Raw genomic sequence first — 21,120 nt, 5'->3', positions numbered from 1 at the left:
TACAGCAGCTAAAAGATAATTTGTAGAGATTGTTTTTCAGCCTTGTAGTTGAAACAAGTCTAGATAAAACTAGAAACTATGAAACAATATTCTGGCATAGCGTTGCAGTGAAAAACAAACCAAGAGAAGAAAGCTGGCAGCTAGTTTGCAGTGTGTACTATGCAGCCCCAGGTGGGGAAAGTAATTTAAGTTAGCTCTGGGGAATGAGGTCTGGTCCAAATATTTGAACACTTTCTATGAATCTGGTCACAGCAGCTACAATGTTACTGGCACCCTTCCAGCGCCTGTCAAAGCAATGCTTTTCTGTAACAGTCTTGTCCAATCTCTGTGGAAAAAAACAGACTATGTCCACATCCCTTGAGATACAGTTGCAAACATTTGCAGAGCTTGTTGTCTAAATTAAAGTCAACCTATTCTTTCTTAATGTTGACACCATACTTCTGCCCCTTTTTAAGTAATTCCTTTTCAGCTGCAGGGATTAAAATCTGTGTTGCCCATCATCTTGATTTGTATCACAGTTACTTATTTCTTTTTTAAAAAGTCTGTACAGATTGATTGTAATCAGCTGATTATACCAATTATTTTAAGCTGGAAAAGGGTAGATTTAGGTTAGATATTAGGAAGAAATTCTTTACTGTGAGGGTGGTGAGACACTGGCCCAGGTTGCCCAGAGAAGCTGTGGATGCCCCATCCCTGGAGGTGTTCAAGGCCGGGCTGGATGAGGCTTTGAGCAACCTGGGCTAGTGGAGTGTGTCCCTGCCCATGGCAGGGGGGTTGGAACTCAATGATCTTTAAGGTCCCTTCCAGCCCAAACCATTCTATGATTCTATGATTACTTTTCCTCTAAACTCAATACCAACGTACTATTTGCCCGTCTTTAATACACTGACCATATAAGCTAATGTGGTCAGCTCTGGGTGATTACTGTTTCTTTAGAATTCAAAGTTACGTTGATTTTTAAGGAACATGTTAATAATAGTTTTACTTGTTTAAAATCGGTAACTGTAATTTGCTAGACTACTTTGGTGCTTAGTGAAAAATACATCTATCTGTTCTCTGTGTTTAAACCAAACCAAACCAGAAAAAAACCCAAAAACCACACCAACCAACCAACCAAGCCTAATGCTAAGTTGGGAAGATTGGTTCAATTTTCGACTGTGTGAATCCAGAAGTACAATCCTGATTGTTTAATCAGAGAAAGGACAGAAGAAGATCTAAGTTGCTCTTTAGTTTGCATTTGTAGAATCACTGGCAGCAAATAGTGTCATTTTTAACTTCCTTGTGTCAAAAAAGGGAGCTTTTGAGGTAGCATTTTGCATCTTAACTGACTTGATCTTGGCAAAAATCAATAATTTATCAGAACAGAGCTATCAATCACAATATTTGTTAGATTTTAGTGTAGATATTCACAGAGAACATGGAAGTGCAATCTTAGAATTACAACATTTTTAAAGGTAATTCAAGTTTTATTTATGAAAACACTGTGTCCAAGGTTTTGCATGACATTTTCTGAAGGAAATATTGAAAGCTGGGTGAGCAATGCACTTTCTGAAAAAGGACTTTTAAAATGAAACTGTCCTTTTAAGAGAAGGAGGGCAGCAGAGTGATTATAGCAGAGTTCAACTTTGTATCTCCAAGTGGAACCTTCTCTTTCTGTATTCTAAAAGGGTAAAGTATTGCACACTATGCCTTGATTTTGCTATTAAGAAAGCCTGTTCTGCAAATTAAGCGCATATGAAGCTTGTACATGAACTGAGGCTGGCATGAAGCCAATGTTTAATGGGGGCCTTTGTATTTTACTCTGCCAGTTACTTTTCTCGTGACTGGGGGCTATTTTTAGTTTCTCCTACGGAAAAAAAAAGTCCCCCTTGTATTTTTAACACTTTGTATACTGTTACGGGCCTTTGTTTTTCCATCTGAATCTGACATTTTCTGGAATGTTATACAACAGATTGTTTGTCTCACCTGAGTATGTTGTTATTTATTTTGCTAATATGAAACACATCTAAAAGCATTTTCACTGTTCCAGGCACTTGGCGTCTTGTGGTATTCTGATGACCAGAATGTCTCCTTTGCAAGTACCTGTAATGAGCCATACCTTTTCAAGAACTTTCTTCAAGCTTGCTGCACCACTAGTAAATAAAAGAAAAGAATATTCTGAAAGAAGAATTATAGGGTTTGTATAGAAGTGTGGAAAGAGACTTTATATGCTTATCAGTTTTGTGTTTGCTGTGATTAATCTGAAATACTAGAAGTTCAAAGACTGAGCATCCCTGATGACACAGGTCCCTGTGACTCTGCCCAGTTGGAGACTAGGAATTTTGACTTTCAACATTTGTAGCGATCAGGCTTTCCAGTCTGAAATTGAGTATAAAAAAAAAATGCAGGAACCCAAACCCCTTGCCCCATAGAAAGAAACAGCAGAAACAACCCTTCTATTCCCTGACAAAACACAAACAACCCTGAAAGGGAAGAATACGCTCTTGATTTCATCTGGTGAAATGGAAATAAACCAACAGGTGTGAAAACTGCCTGTTCCCTGCTGTCTCTAATACATGCTAATGTTTGCAATCGCATTATGATGTACTTCTCACTTGTTGAGATTTTCTTCTTTCTTTAGAAGAAAGAAAAGAATTAGTTATGTGATGAAGAAGCTTAGGCGCATGGAAAAAGATTTTAAAATCCTGTTTGCCCTAAAGCTAGTGGGAAAATTACAGTACATTAACTCAGACTGGGATCTGCCCTCAGTCTCTGGTCCACAATAGTATGAATTGTTAGCATAATTTTTTTTACTATATGTAACATTAATTTATGAGAGAATTCTTGAACTGCAACAGATTTTGCACAGTTGCTTAAAAAGAGCCTTTGTCCAATAGTACTCAGTGTTGAGTACTGTTGAACATACACTCACTTTTAAACACAGATGGAATTAAGAATGTGCTTCAATTCTTTTGTGAATCAGAACTAAAAATTAAAAACCGTAGCTATGTAATACCTTGCCATGTTAAAGCAGAATCAACTAAAATGTTGCCATTGTATTTTTTCATATGATTTCAAAATCCTGCTTGAGCAGGGGTATTGGACAAGATGACCTCCAGAGGTCCCTTCCAACCTCCACCATTCTGTGATGTTGTGAGGTTTTTCCATTGCATGTATTTTTTAATTAAGCTTTTTTATTTGGGCTAAAATGTGGAAGTACTGTTCCTTGATTTAAACATTATGAAATATAGCCCTTTTGTTTTAATACACCTCTTCTTGGTAGCCATGAAGTGTAGTTTCTTGGTGTGGAATATCTAAGATCTACCTAAATGAAGACGGCTGTGCTGGAAAAACTATTTTTCCATTTGAAATGTGTGTGTATTTAGCTGATGATGCAGAAAGTAGCAGACACCAGGTTCACTGTTCACTAACTTTACTGCTGGGTGTTGTGTGATGTTTTGCATCTTTATGCAAAGACTTTTACCAGTTTATTGTATTTTTTTTCTCTTTTTAATTTCCAAAAACAGTGTTACTGTTTTCAGGTAACTGTGTGTTCACCTTCCAAGCTGCCATTTATACCATCTTTGAAACTTTTTAATACTGATTTTGAAATTAAAATACCTTGTAAATAATGTTTGTGTTTCTGTTTCCAGATACTCTATGCAGGAAATGTATGAAGTTGTTGCTGTTGTGGAGAATTACAAACTATTTGTTCCTTGGTGTAAGAAATCAGATGTATTATCAAAGCGCTCTGGATACTGCAAAGCACAGCTAGAAGTAGGATTCCCTCCTGTAGTAGAGAGATATACGTCAGTTATTACCCTAGTGAAACCACATTTAGTTAAGGTAATTTTTTTTTTCTTAGCTGTATCTTTCCATAACTTTTGTTGAAATTCAAATAATTTACTTGTGCCTCAAAACAAAATTGATTCTGGAAGTTCCTTGTGTGGCTCAGAACTTGTGTTGCTTTTGTTTAAAGACTTAGGTTAGCTGGAGAGAATATGAATGTGCTTTTAAAACATAAGCTGCCAAATGAGGGTGGCGAGGAATTGCTTTTTAATTTCCTTTTTCTGGAGAAGCTAGCATCCATGAATGAAGATAAACCATTTTTCTCTAAATGCAAAATTAGTACTGACTTAAAAATTATCTTTGACAACTCTAGCTTCCGATGCCTTAGCAAAATTGGTATGTCATCACTTTTCTCCTGACAATTTTAACTAGCTAATATGAGAAGTCTTAAGCGTAGGATCTGCTGAAGAACTTGTTACTCAGTGTATTGATGAGAAAATACGAGTGGATTTGAAGTAAATTTCTTAGAATTAATTTGTTCAGAAGAGAAACATTTGTATTTCTCCTCTTTTCAGCTTTTCAAAAATAGTAACTGAAAGTATTAAGGGAGAAATTTCAAATGATGTCTGGATCTTCTGACTAGTTTGCCTTATATGTTCAAACCTGTTTTGGTTAGGAACAGGTCAGAACAGGTTCCTTGCAGCAAAACTGCCTCTCCCTTCATGTGGCAGATCTTTTTGGAATAACTAGTGGAATTACAACAGCTGATTGCTGTTGAAGATAATTGTTTGGATATCCTATTTCACTACTCTTTTCTAGGCTTCCTCTTAAGAGACACTGCTCAAAACAGAAACTGGGTTTCTTATGTACAGGGGAGACATGAATTGGAAAGGGAATATGCAAAGTACCTTTATTCAAGGTATTTACTGATGCTGGAAAGAAAAAAAAAAACTTTATTTATTAAGTTGAACAGCTACAGTGGAAAATCTGCATTTTACATGCTGGCTGCTTTCCCTTTCTACTCTTCCCTGACAAGACTGGCTATCAGATTGGCTTACTAACTCTTTTTCCCTCCAATTCACTCAAAAGAGGATTTTCTTGTCTCAGAAAAGACCATGAAAGTGGTGAGGAGAACAATTTATTTAGATTTCCTTCTCCTAGACCTATTAGCCTTTTCTCTGCTGGGATTATTTTTCCTAGAAGTTTACATTACGTTTGTATAATTGTAGGAACATTTCTAGAGAAGCGACTGTGTGTTTGGACTACTTCACTGCCCTCAGAAATAACTGAGCAAAGGCAGCTTGCATGGTGGTCTAGCATAGCAGGCTACTGGTGGTGACAATATGAGCACAGAGTTGTTGCTTATGGCAGCAGTGCTTGAGCAATGGAAAAATCAGACCGGTAGCAGCAGCTCTTGCTGCAGAGGAAAGCACGGAGTGAGTTTGCTACTTATAAGGTTGGGAGCAAAGGGGAGACACTGGCACTTTTCCCATTCTTCCTGTGGTTTTGGCAGCAGCAGGAAAAGGAAGCCCCGCTCCTTGTGACTAATCTTCCCTCTGCTCCTCCCCTTTCAGTAGAAGCAGCAAGGCGCTGCATCTTGTTCCTGGGCAGAAATCTGTAGGTGTTTTTGTGCAGCTGACTAGTCTTTGAGATGGCTTACCTTACCACGGCTTTCAAACCATAAGCAACACCTGTTCATAATCGGTACTCTTGTTGGAGCAGCTTGTGGTAACAGTAAGAACTTGTAAAAAAAGAGTTAAAAGTTACAGAAATTCTCTGTAGAAATTCAACACCAATTGGGATACATATTTGGATGATTTTGAAGTATATGTCTTTCAATCTTTTTCTATTATAAATATAGCCACGCAAAATTAGCTATATGTGCTAAAAGCAAAATGAGTGAAAATAAGGACCCTATTGCCATGAAAACTATGAAGCCAGCTACTGCAAATACATTGTTGTTTTAAAGGAAGATTGTATGTAAGCACTCCTGAAATGCTAGCTAGGCATGGCTTGCCGGTAATTTAAAGCCAATGTATAAGCTGATTATGGACTTGAGTGTATAGTCGTACTGACTTCGTGGCAGCTCTCCATCACAATAGAATCCTGTGACAGAAGATGTTTGGAGTTCGTCTTTAATCAGATTTGTTTTGATGCTAAGCATTCCTATAGCCCAAGATTACCAGTCTATAAATCAGTATATATAAAATTCTATCCATGTAATGAAAAAAAAACAAAACAAAACAAATCCAGTAAATATTCATATCCTTTGCTTAGAGCAGTCATGTTCAACATTCCGGTATATAGCATTAGCATCATTTTGGTGTTCTGTGCAGTATGCTAGAGATATGTTTTATGACTCTCAACACAAGCCTTTCATCTCCCTTAAAAGGAATTCTATTATTTTGCCATAAATGACACTGTGCAAATGGGATCTCATGCTGGCTGCACTATAAGAATAATTTTAACTATGCCATGACGTTCACTGTCTAACAAAACACAAATGCAAATGTCAGTAATTCCCCTTTTATCACATCTGTAAAAGCCTAATTGTAGCTTGACTTTTAAAATTTTATTTTAGGCATCCTGCACAGATGGAAAATTATTTAATCACCTGGAAACAGTGTGGCGTTTCAGCCCAGGTATCCCTGGTTATCCAAGGACATGTACATTGGATTTTTCAGTAAGTATTGTAATTAAGACTACAATATGCTAGGAACAGGGCATAGAAACAGTATCTTCAGCTGTGCTTTTTTTTTTTTTTAAATGCCTGGTACTGACTCTTTTTTTAAACACATAGACAAAGAAAAGTTAGTCTTGGTCACTACTATCCAAAAAAATTTTTGCAAACTTTGCCACATGGAAACCACTACAATGTCCTTTAGAAACAGCAATCTTCTGCGAGATATCTGCACATCATGAAATGAAATAGGGACCGGTACCTCTCACCATACAATTCTAAACAGGCTGAAATTTTTAGACAGTCAAATACAGAGAGAGAAATACTAAATATACTTTGTTATTTCCTTTAATTAGTCTACAGCCTAAGTGGTCCTGTTACTAGAAAGTAGGTGTTCTCCCATCCGTCCTGTTTGGCCTGCAGTTTTGGTCAGTTTAGTTTCCTGGCTTTCAATTTTACTGTTTCATGTATTTTAAGTCTTACTCCTTCCTTCTCAATACAGGTATAATAAATTTTTGCTGTCTTTCTAGTCTGATGGGATGTCACTGCAGCTCAAAACTATTGTTCTTTAAATCCAGTATCTGATTTAGCCCGTTACTTCTAGACAAGTAGTTTTCCACTCAAGTTATTTCTTTTCCATTTTGTCTGTTTATTCTGTCATCACATTTTTTTTACATGCTATAGTGTTAAGAGTAGGCGTTGCCTTGAGCACTTAACTAAGCTGGGGTTCAGAACAGGCTATGAAAGTACACAGAAACGGGTTGATCCTGCTGCCATCTACTGGGATATGCCACTTTAAAAATTATCTTCTGTAAATAGGAAAAAGAGCTTTTGGAGTAATTATAAACTAGTACATCGGTCTCCTTGGGTTAACAACTCTCAGCTTATTGCTGTATTGCACTTCATACAGTTCAACAGTAAAAATGAATCTATAGGCATTCAAAATATATCTTTCTCATAGGATTTGTCAACGATATTTGCATATTATTTGCTCACGGTATTTGAATTTCTCCAGGCAAATAAGCATCAGTTCCTTCTACAAACCAGTACATAAGCTAGCTGTTAACCCAAGCCATAAATCAGTTGAGAAAATTTGAATTAAGCAAGTGTTTAAACCCAATAATCTAAATACTGAGTCCGTGAGGAAAACTTTTTTCCCCTCTGCTGCCAAAGCCACCTTTTGACACTCCAGGTCAAGAACTTCAGTTAAAGGAAGTCAAAACTGGTCTTAACATGGATATTTTCACTTTCTTGGGGAAACACTATGGATACTTCTTACTGCTTACCCCATTTTGAGCTGGCAGAAGAAAACGTAGCCAGCTACGCAGGGGGTTGTCTCGCAAAGGCAAGTCTGTAAGGACTCTGACTAATCCTTGCTAGTTACTGACCTGCTGTGCTGCTCGCCTCTTGGCCTGTGCAGATAGCAACAATAAGCATTTCACAACATGCTTCTCCAAACATACTGTGTAACTGCAAATACTCGAGAGAAAACTTTGATTTCAAGAACGCTTGTTTGCTTTAGAAAATGTAACTTGAGTTTTGGGTTATGCTGGTTCCCTGTATTCCGTCTGCCAGACTGATGCCAGGAGACACACGTACAGCAGGGAACTTTTCTAGTTCGTTTTTAGCTCTTAAATGATTTGGGATATGGACTGAAGCACACCGCCATTTTTACTACCTGTAAAATTTGTAAATGTATACCATACCTCAAGTTTTTTATGTAGTTACTGAACATGATGCCAAACTCATTATCCCTGCTCTGCAGAACTCTACAGGCTCTAAATTACAACTCTTAGACTTTCAAAAGGCATGTTAATTTTACTGATGCTTGAGGTCAAGCAAATGTAAATGAAGCTACACTTGGCTTGCAGTCCAAATAGCTTAATTACCTCTATGCTCCTGTTTTGCAGTTAACATGCATTACTCACAACCAATTTGAGAGAACCTGCCTTTGCTCCATTTGACATTTAATCTGCTGATTTCTCAAGAATGACAAAAATACTTAAATCTCAATGCAAAAGATATGCTACAGCAGGAGAAATGGTAACATTACAGAAGAGCAACCTGTTTCTCTTCATGAAAATTCTGTACTACTTTCAGGAATCTGTGTATTCCAAAACAATGTGATTCCATAGCCTTAGGGGAATGTTATTTAACTGGACTGAAGGCCAGCACAGTACAAAAGCATAATTGAAGGCTATTTGACATTAAAATTGCCTTTTATTTTGAAGGTGGAGAAAGCCAACTCCCTGTGCCCTTGCAGTAAGGGTTAACTGCGGCAGTAGCTTCAGAAGCTAAAAGAAAAGGTAGAAGTTCAGTTCAGAGCACTGCCGTATATGGCCTGAGGGCTTGGTATAGAGGACTTAACCAGTATGGCTGTCCTCTGACTCTTGACTGCCTGAGTCAGGACAGCAAAGGTTGAGACTGGGAGGTGTTCAGGCAGGAGACATAGCATGTAAAAACAAATGTGTAGCTTTAGTCAGCAAATTGCTCATTTGAACATACCATAACTACAGCTACCAAGATGGAAAGACTGATTTAACATGTTGGTATTTAATAGGTAACTATTTTGAGCTGCTTTTAAATGCCTCTTGGGTTTGCTCCAGCTTACCTGTAAGTCTGCTGTCTTGCCACACAGGATTTTCTTCAGACAACTTTTGTCCCCCAAGTGAATTCTGTGTGCAAAGTAACTGAGTTATTGTTTGTCAATAGTTTTTCATTGTCCTAAATATTTTACGTATGGTTTTTGATGCATTATTCAAGTAAAATACAATTTAGATAAATAGAAATGATTACTTCAGAGAACTGAATTAAATGATTCTTCTAACTGAAATGCCCAGGGACACAGTCCTCCGACCAAGGACTGAGGCTTTTTGTCACACACACTAGCTGGAGATACTTTAATGAAGTTGTCTATTTGTAACAGCATTTTACTGTAACAGTAAATAGAGTAAAAACAATTCTTCTCTATTTTCTTAAACAGATTTCTTTTGAATTTCGTTCACTTCTACACTCAAAACTCGCTACACTATTTTTTGATGAAGTGGTAAAGAAGATGGTAGCTGCCTTTGAAAGAAGAGCATCCAAACTCCACGGCCCAGAAACAGTCATACCTCGGGAGCTAATGCTTCATGAAGTTCATCAGACATCATAAAAGGGAAAAGTTTAACAACCTGTCATAAACTTGTTTGTACACTTCATTTGTACAAGAGGTACCACGCTCCTCTTTTGGGGCACTTATTTCATATCTGAGCTTTGTGTGTGATTTTATACTGTACAAAACACACTGGTTCAGCCAGATGTATATATAATGTTCAAGCTGCAATCAAGTGCAACTTAAAGTGATAGGAGTAACAGGCAATGGTTAGCTACTGTAACACAAGATAGCTCAGGCTGCTGTTTATTAACTTGCCAAATGGTTTGTGTAATCACAGTGTAAGTTCTGCCTTATCCCAGCTTATGGAGTTTTTTCAGCGTTGTAACATATTAACTCAAGTTTAAGTTATTAGTAGTGTGAATGTAACTTAACAGCATGAACTGGCCAGTTCTGGCCAAGCAAAGGGAAACTGACGTTCTGGTTTTGCTGAGTACGGAACAGTTTGTGGAGCACTGAGTAGCAGGTGCTTTTAATCCAAATGAATGGCAAGGGTAACTCAGGAGTCCCCAGCTGCTGTTGGACTCTGACCAGCAACTGCCAAATCAAAAACAGCACAGCCTGAGCCCTCTTTGAGTTTTCAGAAATTAAACATAATACATGTAACGTAAGGAGTACTGTAATTTGAGTGCAGCAGTTTCAGCTTTGGCCAGTGGTTCTCAGCTGTCTGGGCTCCAGCCACTGATAAATCTGTAGTACGGCTGGCAGGCTGAACTTGCCTGCCTGCCCCTCTTTCACTGTTACACATCTAATGCACAGTTCCCAGTTCAAACACATCTTTAAACCAAGTTAGTGTTACCTCTTTGAGAACTAGGGCACAGATGCACAACATTCTGTTCCACAGTTCTGTCCTGCCTGGAAGGAGGGAAGATGTCCCCCGCTTACTGCAGATTAAGCACACCCAGGGCCAGTTCTCATTAAAAACCAAGAGAGCTAAACCTTAGTTCTGAGGGTTTTTTCCAGTACCATACTACCCTTTACTTATCAGTCCATTACAGTAATACCAGCTGACCTGATTAAAGTAATTTTCAGTAGTTCTGTTCCTGACATTAGTATTCTCTTTCCAGTCTCTGAAGAAATTGAATAGGTTTGAACAGATTTAAAATCCTGTCTCTGTGCTGCCTTGCATTACCACATTTCCTTACTGAAATAAGGTGAAGCTTCAGGTGTTGAAGCTGACCCTTAGTCCAAAGTGTCTGTAATCCAGATGGTTAGTACAGAATAGTGTACACAATGACATAGATATGTTCCAGGACAAAGACAGCTCTGAAACAGTTTCAGACCATTTAGAGACTTTTCCGGAAAGAGCAACTGAAATTTCACACCTCCTGTCTCTGAAGGGTAGTTCTTATTCAATAAAGGTAGGAAGCTGGTGAAAGTGACAGCTGCAAGTTCTTATTAAAGGTAGAAAGCTGGTGAAAGTTAACAGCTGGATTAAGAGGTCAGCTTTGCAGCACTGAATTAAGTTGTAAAGGAATTTTGTTTGTTGGGACAATTGGAGATAAACAGAAGTTTGGGAACACCATTGTTTTGAAATTTGGAAAGCAGAAGAGACTTCACACATCAATGTTATTAGCTGTGTCAGGTTGAAGACAGTAGGTGGCAAAGCAAGCTGTCACTTTAAGGATAAAGCAGCATCTAGTACAAAATAATTCAAAATAGATCCCAGAGCCCATTACTAGACAGCTGGAAGACAAGACTGGAAGTCTCAAGGCAATCAGGTAACCACACACTACACCTGAGCAAGAGAACAAACAATTTAACAAACCCACAACCCTTTCTCAGCAAAGACAACTTACCTGTTTCATGCCCTCCCACAGTCCTGTGAAAGATGCACAAGGCCTGTTCCAGCACACGAAACAAGCACTACAGACAGGGCAAAAAAAGTCAGTGCACGTGCCTTATTTTAATAGCAGTTTAATATTTCAAAGAACTGTAGTGTCAGTTCAACTTAGATATTTCTTACCAAAATTAAAATAACTTGTATTTCTGAGAAACATTCTAGATAAAGGAATGTTTCCTGGAGGGAAATGCCCAAGCATGAGTGACAGATTTCTAGTAAATCTTGGAAGCAGCAGCAGGCTGTCAAGGTTCTCCCATGACTATGGCTTTGTGTGCAGATGAATAAGATGATACATTTCATAACTTTTGAGCAGTTTGTTTTATTACATAAAGGTCACATAATTGTATATTTGCCTACTTCATACACAATTGTCTAGTCTCACGCACAGTGACTTCCAAGTTCTTCCTAGTACTGGCAAGCACCAATAAATTCTGAAACAGAATATCAAGTGCCTTAATTAAATTTAAATCAGGACCTTGGGAGATGGATCTTGCACCCAGTTATCAGGAATGTAGAAATGTCTTTATTCAAAAAATACAAAATAAATTATCTGTAGGCATGGACAATGACTGTAAACAATTACACGTGTGTTAAATGAAATCCAGTAACTGATGGTTACAGTGATTCTTTTAAACACCAGCCTCACTTCAGTCACTATCCACCCCCTTCCGCTGACATCTGAAGTTTTTAGAGTCAGAACTATCAGTCTTCAACAGCACAGCTCATGATGTGTCCCCATCCCAGGAATTAGAACATGCCACCTCCCATTCCTCCACCCATCCCACCCATTCCTCCCATTGCCGACTCCTTTTCTTCTTTAGGAATTTCAGTCACCACTGCTTCTGCTGTTGATAAGAGAGACGCAACACCTGCAGCGTCCATCAGAGCAGTTCTGACAACCTAAAAATAGGAAAGAAATAACTTAATACCTGCTGACTATCACGTGAGACAGGAAGAAGGAAAGCTGAGAATTAAAGACTATTTTAGGTTACCTTTGTTGGGTCTATGATTCCTTTTTCTACCATATTTACAAAGTCCCCGAGCATCGCATCGTAGCCAATTTCTGCTGGACTCTGCAGGATTTTTTCAACTATTAATGATCCTTCAACACCTGCATTCTTTGCAATAGTCATTGCTGGGATTTTCAGCGTTCTCTTTATTATTTCAATGCCTGTAAGAAAAAGGATGTTTAGGATTACACATTATATATGCTGCTCCTATTGCCAAGGCATGCCTTCACGTGCTGGGGATAAATACAAAAAGAGAGAACCCTGAAGCAAGAACATCAGCTATTTTTACCACTTCCAGGGAACAGAAGTTCTCTGCTACTTGATATTTGTCAACAAAGGAAATCACTGCAGGATATTCACATGCATAAGGCAGTAAGGAGCATTATTACTGTAACATGGCACAAAGCCTTTTTCCATTTCATTTGCCACACCATCTCTTCAGCATTCTAAGATTTTGTCTGTCTGACATGGCTGTAACAGTCAACTTAATGGTTTAATGGATTGCAGTTCTTTGCAGGGGGTACTGCAGCTGGAGTTTTACCAGCTTTTTCCATAACCAAGTTAGGGACACAGCAAAAGCTCCTTCCCACTGTAAAGCAGTGACCGCCATTCCAAGCGGATATGAGGCTCTCAAGATCAGGTAACTAAGACCTCACTGAAAGCAATCTGTATTTCATCTTATAAAACCTCAGGACAGAAGAAAGTATTTTCTTTACACTTCCACACACACTTTAAAGCAAATTACTTACCAATTTTCTGATCTTCATTGGCTGGAGCTAAAGCATCTAATGCTGGAATGCAGCGAAGCAATGCACAGCCACCACCCGGAACGATGCCTTCCTCCACAGCAGCACGGGTGGCGTTCAGGGCGTCAGTAACCCTGTCTTTCTTCTCATTCACTTCAACATCACTTGTGCCACCAACCTACAACAAACAAGCTGCACATCAAGGTCCACGCAAGGACCCCGATGGAGAGCACTGCTGGCTGCGGAACTGCTGCCACAGCAACAAACTTCAATAGCCAACCCGAGTCATTAACGGCAAGGTGCCAGAAAGCAAAGCCATGCCCTCCTGTACTGGCAGTGTTCTTTTGTAAACACACAGTTTTAGCTGATTAATTCATCAGCTTCTTAACACCAAAGTGTAGCACTGTAGAAAACAAATTCCTTATCCAAATCAACTGCCAAGATTACAAGACAGCTGCACAGTAGTAACTTAGGTTAGCAATAAAGGACTGATGCTGCTCTCTTCCTACAAAGTTTAGCATCTCACCTTCAATACTGCTACTCCATCAGAGAGTTTGGCCAATCGCTCATTCAGTTTCTCTTTTTCATAGTCACTTGTGGTAACTTCTAGCTGTTCAATAATTTCTTGAATACGTTTTTCAATTTGAGCCTTTTCACCTTTCCCCTTTAGAAGCATGGTGTCATCTTTTGTCACAATGACCTCGCCAACTTTACCAAAGTCATGAGGCTGAATATCTTCTACATTTAGGGTCAAACCCTCTTCTCCAAACACCTGAAACAAATTATGTGGAAAGTTGGAATTCACAGCTTCTCCACACATTATTTTTTTATTTCTAGACACATGAACACATACGGCAGGCTAACTGTGCAAAATAATCACACTACTGTAACTAAGCTGAACAAAACTCTGCCCTTCTAAGAGCCCAGGCATGCAGGTACCTCACAAACTGGCCCTCACAGAGCCGGGAGCTAGCAACCTCTCATTCATGGCTGACTAATGTAACTCAGATTCAAAGGGCCTGGAAAGTAGAGTTGTGTTACAGCATCCTCCTCATATTTCGAGAAGTTATGAATATTGGCAGTAAAGTGACTTCACAACAGAGATTGCTGGTTTTGTCACTTTGTGGTCCATTTAGCTTAAACATTAAGTTTTATTTCAGTAACAAACTTTGGATCCCAATATCATGCTGTGATTTTTAAGTCTGTATAAAAAAAAAGCAGCATAAAGGGACAAAAACCTGCCCATCAACTATTTGAGAAGTTGAGCACAAAAGAAAATTATCCAGGCTATTACAAACATTTAGAAGAACTCTATTTGCCATACTCAAGTCCAGACAATTGTGAGACAATCAGTTTTATAAGACAGGAAGAAAGCTTCACTATTTCTAAGAAATCTCCTTGACGCTGCTCCATCACCCTAACCAGTTACTGTTACATTTTTGAAAGAACAGGACACAGCCTCCAACGTAGCAAATACAAATGATGGACCTGGAAATACATCTTCTTTTCCTCCTTAAATACCATTAGCATTTCTTAGAACAAAACGCCAATTAAAACATCATTACTTACAGCACCACCAGTAGCAATTGCCATATCCTTAAGCTGGTTTTTCCTGTTGTCACCAAAACCTGGTGCTTTTACAGCAACAACCTGAAGACCAACCTTCAGTCTGAGGAGAAGAATCCAGAGAGCAACATTCCACATGTGTTCAGAGAATGAGTCTAATTACTAAATACAATTAATTATCTTAGTATAGCTCTAGCAATCAAGCAAACAAAGACACCTTCACAAACTGAGCTGGTTTTGCTCAAAAAGGTAGTTAGGAAACAACTGAAATTCTGTCCCAACTGATGCCAAGTATGGCCGTGTACAGAAACTGCTGTTCCTTTGGTACTGACAAGAGAACAGACAACAGTGCTACACTGTAGCAAACTCAAATGCATGCTGTTGCATGTATTCCTTCAGAAGGATGAAAACAAAATGAAAAAAAAAGCAGTATTTGTGTAAAATTCCAGATTTGAAGCCCCACCTGTTCAAGACTAGAGTGCTGAGGGCTTCTCCATCAACATCTTCAGCAATGATGACCAAAGGTTTGCGGTGAGCGTTGGCAATTTCAAGAGCTGGAACTATGGACTGTACACTAGAAATTTTCTTTTCACTGATTAAAACATAAGCATCCTGAAATTCACATTTTTGCCCTGCAGAAACGACATGCCTTATTGGAACAATTTCAACAATGATTACAAAAAACATATCAAGCATTCTCTTAAGCTTAAGAAGCTACTTTGGAGCAACGGCTGCACTTTTCCACATCATTAAAAAAAAGAGAGAGGAATCATTTTTTTTTAAGGTTCCACTTTCAATTCTACATTGTTCTGCAGTGTTGCAGGGACAGCTGGATGTTAGCACAGACACTGTCCACACTTAGCAGAAAAAAGAAAACCCCACAGACTTCAAGTTTTTACCAAGAGTTGAAAGTCTGACAGGGAATGACCCCACTGTCCTATTGCCATGGTACGCAGTATAACAGATTGTAAAGTCTTTGTAAGAGGTACAATTATTTCTAACTTTCAAGAGCCATTGCAAGGTATTTGACCTGCGTTTTTGTTAACTCACCTTTGGTTGTATTAATAAAATATGGAGAGATGTAGCCTCTGTCAAATTTCATACCCTCAATGATTTCCAATTCATCGTTTAGAGTTTTTCCATCCTGTTTAGATGCAAGAAAGGCTACATTAAAGACCCTTTATTAACTACCAAAAGCACAAGTATATTTTAGCACATCAGGCACAACAGAATGAAAGGCTCTGCACCACACATCAGTTTTATGTGCTTCCCCCTTCAAAATAAAAGGATCGTAAGAGGGAACAGCAATCAAACTCTGATATAAAGGAGTCAGAGAGGTAGGAATTACAGTGGGATACTGTATGTAAGCAGCAGCAGCTACACCATGTGCCACAAAAGCCAGCCCTAACTGGAGAGAGACAGTCCCTTTGCAGCTAGTTGGTATGTTTGCTGGTTCTTACCTTGACAGTGATTACACCCTTTCGTCCCACTTTTTTCATTGCATCAGAGATTATATTGCCGATTTCCTGATCTCCATTTGCTGATATTGTGGCAACCTGAAACAATAAGCCATTTAATTTCATTTCACAATACACATAATTTGTTTCCTCACTACAATCAGAATAACCATTTTCAATTCTAACATTTCCTGACAAGACCGGGCAGCTCATCCACACCAGGATCCAAGAGCTCCATCAGAAGGGTGAACGGCTCTGGGGCAGCTCAAGCACAGGGCCAGGTCCCAGGCAGCACACAGAGGCCATCTGGATCTGTGGCCGTGGGGAGAAATAAGCCATGAAGGCCAGCACGCCTGGTGCCCTAGACCCAGCTGGGCACCCACCTCAACCTGAGCCTCCCACAGCAGATCTGACAGAACCCCAGAGGTCTGCCATCACCTCCCATCCAAAAAATGCATCTTCACTCTTGTCAGGTCTTCCCAAGTACACAAAGTTATGCTTTAAGACCACATTTTGTAATGAAACTTCAGGAAAAATACCTACTTCTGAACTAACATCTAGCAGTGAAGTTAAAGGCAGAATACTGGGAATTTTAAACAACTCAAGAAAATTAGCATGTTACCATGAAGATCATTCAGTGAAACATACTCTGAATCTTGATATACAAGGAAAAATACTCAGGTGTCATATACCCACAACCTAGCTCCCTTAAACCTGACTTCACAAAAGTTTTTCTGAACAGCAGCAATATAAAATTGGTTTAAAATTATGCTTTTTTTTTTTACCTGTGCAATTTCTTCTGGAGTTGTAACAGGTTTAGACAGCTTCTTCAGTTCAGCTATGACAGCATCGACTGCAAGCATCACCCCTGATGACAAACAGAATACTCATGAGTGAATAAAAAAAGGTATACAGCACAGAAAAAAACAAACAGACAAGTTTCAAACCAAAGTCCACATAGCAAAAACGCATCAAGTTCACACGTTCAAGAACAAGTGCCTGGTAGTTCTAGTTCCATATCGTCATTTGTATACACAGGGATCATTTTTTGGAGCTGAGTGCGACATGCTTTCTGTCATGATCAAAATTTACAAACTTATTTATATACTTAATCAGAAATTAATCAAATGCAAAACCAGCTTTAAACGGAGTTTACTTATGGCAACTTAAACAGTTAACTGCACAGAAAACAGTAAAATGATTAGAAAAATGAAGAATTGTTCTGGGTAAGCAACGTAACAGAAAAAAGTGGGTTCTCTTTGCATTGCTCTTCATATAAGACTATGTGGTCCTTTGAAAAGGCAACTTATTCAGGAAGCCAGTCAAATTTGGGATACAAAACATAAAAAGACATCAATTAAACATTAAAAAAAGAAGAAAGAAAAGTTACCCCTCCTGATTTCTACTGGATTAGCTCCTTTGCTGATCTTCTCAAAGCCCTCTTTGGCAATAGCACGCGCAAGTACCGTTGCAGTAGTGGTGCCATCTCCTGCTTCTTCATTTGTGTTGTTGGCAACATCTTGAACTAACCTGGCTCCAATATTTTTGTACTTGTCTTTTAAGTCAACTGCCTTAGCTACTGTCACACCATCTTTTGTCACTTTGGGACTTCCCCAGCTTTGTTCAATAATAACCGTTCTTCCCTAGGGTGATAAAGAACAAATATTAAATCAAAGCCACATAATCCACAGCTTGTTACTCTAAGAGTCCACCCGAGGATGAAAATCCTTTTGAACAGCCACAGCTGAACACAAACATCACCTTGCACAGAGCTTTCAGCTGGGACTTATTTCAAACACATACAAAACAAATGTTCTGCAAAACTGGAAAAAATGGCTCAAAGATTTTATACTTTCACAGAACAAGGCTTCATCTCCCAGCCATAATGCTTAATACCACAGACTTGGAAGTCTGCAACTAAAATAAGACTGGCCTTACAGAGGAAAATAATTGAAGAGATTCTTCTTAACACTGACATTTCCCCCTAAAATTAAAATATAGCAACATACGGAACTAACTTTGCAAAAGTCCATCAAATCACAATAAAAAGCCTATGTGATTGAAAAACGGGAATACAAAGTTCAATCCATCGCACCTTCTGAAAAAAAAAAACAAACCAGAGACTTGCAAAGCTTATTAGTGATTAACAAAGAGGACTGAGAATACTTAAGTTTGTGTTACTCTGTTGCAATAATTTCTCAAACACTGCAAGTTAACAGGCTTTTTTTCCTCCTAAAGTGCACTTGCATTCAACTACAAAGCTGAGCTACCCTATGGAATAGATGCAGACACAGTTAACATGGGAAACTATGTACTGAACAGGGAACACAGGGCAGATTCACCTGCAGAAGAAAACTGCATGTTCCCCAGTGAATTCCATAGCTGGAACAGCTTCCCCAAGCAATCATGTTCCAGTTTTAGCTGGAGGCAGCAGAAATCTAAGGAGCCACCTCTGGTCCACTCCTGCCCTAAAACTCTTCAGCCATCCTGACAGCTGGAGATGTTGGAAGAGGGAAAGGGAGAACAACTGCCCCACCTCACCACTGCGGCTCCCGGCTGACCCTGCACAAGTCCCTTCACCTGGCCTGAGCTCCAGCTCAGACCTGATCACACACCAGTGTGATCGCTTCAGCTCGAGTTTGGCTCACATGCCAAGCAAGCTAGCTGAGGGCTCTGATACAGCAATGCTACCGCTATGGCACACTGTGTTCCTCGCTTCACAGAGCCCACTCGCATCTGCCTCTATGATTTAACTTGAGATTCCTGCCATGCACGAGGCTACACTGCTTCTGAAGTACAATTATCCCTAGAAGCTGCAGAAGAAATTCTAAGCTTCAGTTACTGATGTCTCACTTGTGAAAGAGCTTACATAATTCTAACCCTGTGCTATTAAACAATTATTCCAAAATAACATATCATCTGACTCCTTACTGCTATTTTTTTTGACCTGCACTTTGCCTAAATCTAAAAGTGGTTCAAGAGTAAGAAAACTCTCTCTGGAGGATCCTGCTACTGAGAAGTTCTTCATGGAGTCTCCGCTTCTTTGGTTCATTTTATTCTATATTTTGACATGATCTTATTCCAAATATTTGTTTGGTAGCTATGAGGAGAGCAGCACAACAAAATCTATTTCTATCCCATCACATTAAAGGATGTCAAACACTTTTTATCCATGTTTCTTTATTCTGTTTCTATTCTTTATTCGTGTTTCTGTTACAACCAGTAAATACTTATGCATTCTGAATGGTTCTGCATATCAACAATCCAAGTACTCACATAAACTACTTCTGACAACGTAATCAACATGTGCACACTGGTATCAAAAGATTGTGTGAGAGATTGTGTGAGATTGCAAACCACGTTTCTTTAAATATAGAACAGTGCTAGAGGGAAGTTTCCTCACCAGAGTGATACTTCTTAAAATGCCAGAAGCAGAATCAGGCATTATAATGCAATCCCTGAACTTCTACAAACACATGGAGAACAGCAGGTGAAATGAGAACACTGGAAAAAAAACCCCATAGGGTTACAGTAAGTTGCATCAGGAATTTCCCTTTAACCAGTGCATTAGAACTATACTTAGGCATTCTCAAGGCAACATGATCCAAAAAAGCAAGAGTTAAGTGAAGTGACTGCACTTAAACTTTGTTCCTCTTTGGAAAACAGCCACAGCTTGCTGACATCACTGTTCCTTAACCTTCATCTGCTCAGCTAACGGCATTTTTGCCTCTGAACAAAGCTAACAGAGCACCAAAAGCGTGCAAGAAATACATGAATTAATTTTACAGAGGCCAAGCAGCCTTGAGAAGAACGGCCATCCATATGCTGCTATTATATCGAACACATATTTCTATGAGCCCAGAGAAAATCGGTGTCTCTTCCTTAGAAAGGAATCTCACTTCAAGCCTTACTGCACATTGCATGACTATGCAGAATACATTCATTAGATAGCTTTCCAAGAGACCTACAACTTACAGAGAATCATACACTATATTGTCTTATAAGCAACACAAGGGAATGCCACTGCCATGGAATTTCACTTAAGCTGATAACATTTACTAGACAACTGAAAACTCAATGTTACACTTTCAATGTTTCTCTCCCCTTGTTAATATTAAAAGGCAAATCCATACAAAACTGTAATGTGTAAAAAAAAAAAAGGAAAAAGAAATCACATGCTTATTAACCCACCTCATAATACAGATAGCTAAATTACTTACTGCATCATTACAGGCTACCAACTGAGTCATGGTAACCTATTATGTACATCCACTTAACCTTCAAGCTGTTTAAACAAATATACTGCATCTTTCAGCAATCCAATTAATTCTACTTTGTTATTATGAAAAGCACATACAATACTCTGATAGTTCAGGTGATAAAAGTGAGAATATGGCTGCTTGCAGTAGTGTGTCTACACCCCTACATTTTTGTGTTATCTACATCTACAGATGGCAATCATGCACCAGTACGGAGGAAAAACTAACAACTGTTTTCTACTATAGTGTTTTCAACTAGATCAAAGTGTTAACATAAAATAAATGCCAAACCTTCCATTACCTTTGGCCCCATGGTGACAGCTACAGCATCTGCTAGCAGATCTACTCCTTGAAGCATAAGGGCTCTAGCATCTGCTCCAAACTTAACATCTTTTGCATATGCTCGTGTTAGATGGGGGGCGAGTGCTCTGGACACTGGCCTTATCTGACGGAGTACTGTAGATAAACGGAGCATGTCTGAAAGATGAAAACAAATCCAGAGAAGAAAATAAGCGTTATGTTCTTCCACAGCTACTTCTAAAATAAAAGAAAGGAAAAATAGTTCAGATGATAAAGACAGTGAACTTTTTCGACTGTCTGAAATGGAGACACAGAAGCAACAGCGAGTAACCGGGGG

The 21,120-nt window shown here is 38.9% G+C and overlaps 2 protein-coding genes across 2 annotated transcripts; one reads left to right on the top strand and one right to left on the bottom strand.

Annotated features, from left to right (window-relative positions):
- The first annotated feature begins 2,033 nt into the window (after positions 1 to 2,033).
- Positions 2,034 to 9,602, top strand: COQ10B (coenzyme Q10 homolog B (S. cerevisiae)). The gene is made up of 4 exons (XM_010085314.1): positions 2,034 to 2,176; positions 3,633 to 3,825; positions 6,350 to 6,451; positions 9,432 to 9,602. The coding sequence occupies exons 1-4, from the start codon at positions 2,055 to 2,057 to the stop codon at positions 9,600 to 9,602; spliced, it is 588 nt and encodes a 195-aa protein (XP_010083616.1). The 5' UTR covers positions 2,034 to 2,054.
- Positions 9,603 to 11,517: 1,915 nt separating this feature from the next.
- Positions 11,518 to 20,963, bottom strand: HSPD1 (heat shock 60kDa protein 1 (chaperonin)). The gene is made up of 11 exons (XM_010085313.1): positions 20,785 to 20,963; positions 17,615 to 17,867; positions 17,010 to 17,092; positions 16,228 to 16,323; positions 15,818 to 15,911; positions 15,231 to 15,399; positions 14,771 to 14,870; positions 13,728 to 13,973; positions 13,205 to 13,379; positions 12,438 to 12,616; positions 11,518 to 12,345 (listed from the first exon to the last, which is right to left on the bottom strand). The coding sequence occupies exons 1-11, from the start codon at positions 20,956 to 20,958 to the stop codon at positions 12,193 to 12,195; spliced, it is 1,722 nt and encodes a 573-aa protein (XP_010083615.1). The 5' UTR covers positions 20,959 to 20,963; the 3' UTR covers positions 11,518 to 12,192.
- Positions 20,964 to 21,120: the final 157 nt, after the last annotated feature.

Source organism: Pterocles gutturalis, unplaced genomic scaffold (genome assembly GCF_000699245.1).
Source record: "Pterocles gutturalis isolate BGI_N339 unplaced genomic scaffold, ASM69924v1 scaffold51095, whole genome shotgun sequence".
NCBI lineage: Eukaryota > Metazoa > Chordata > Aves > Pterocliformes > Pteroclidae > Pterocles > Pterocles gutturalis.
This window is presented reverse-complemented; position numbering and strand designations above follow the sequence as displayed.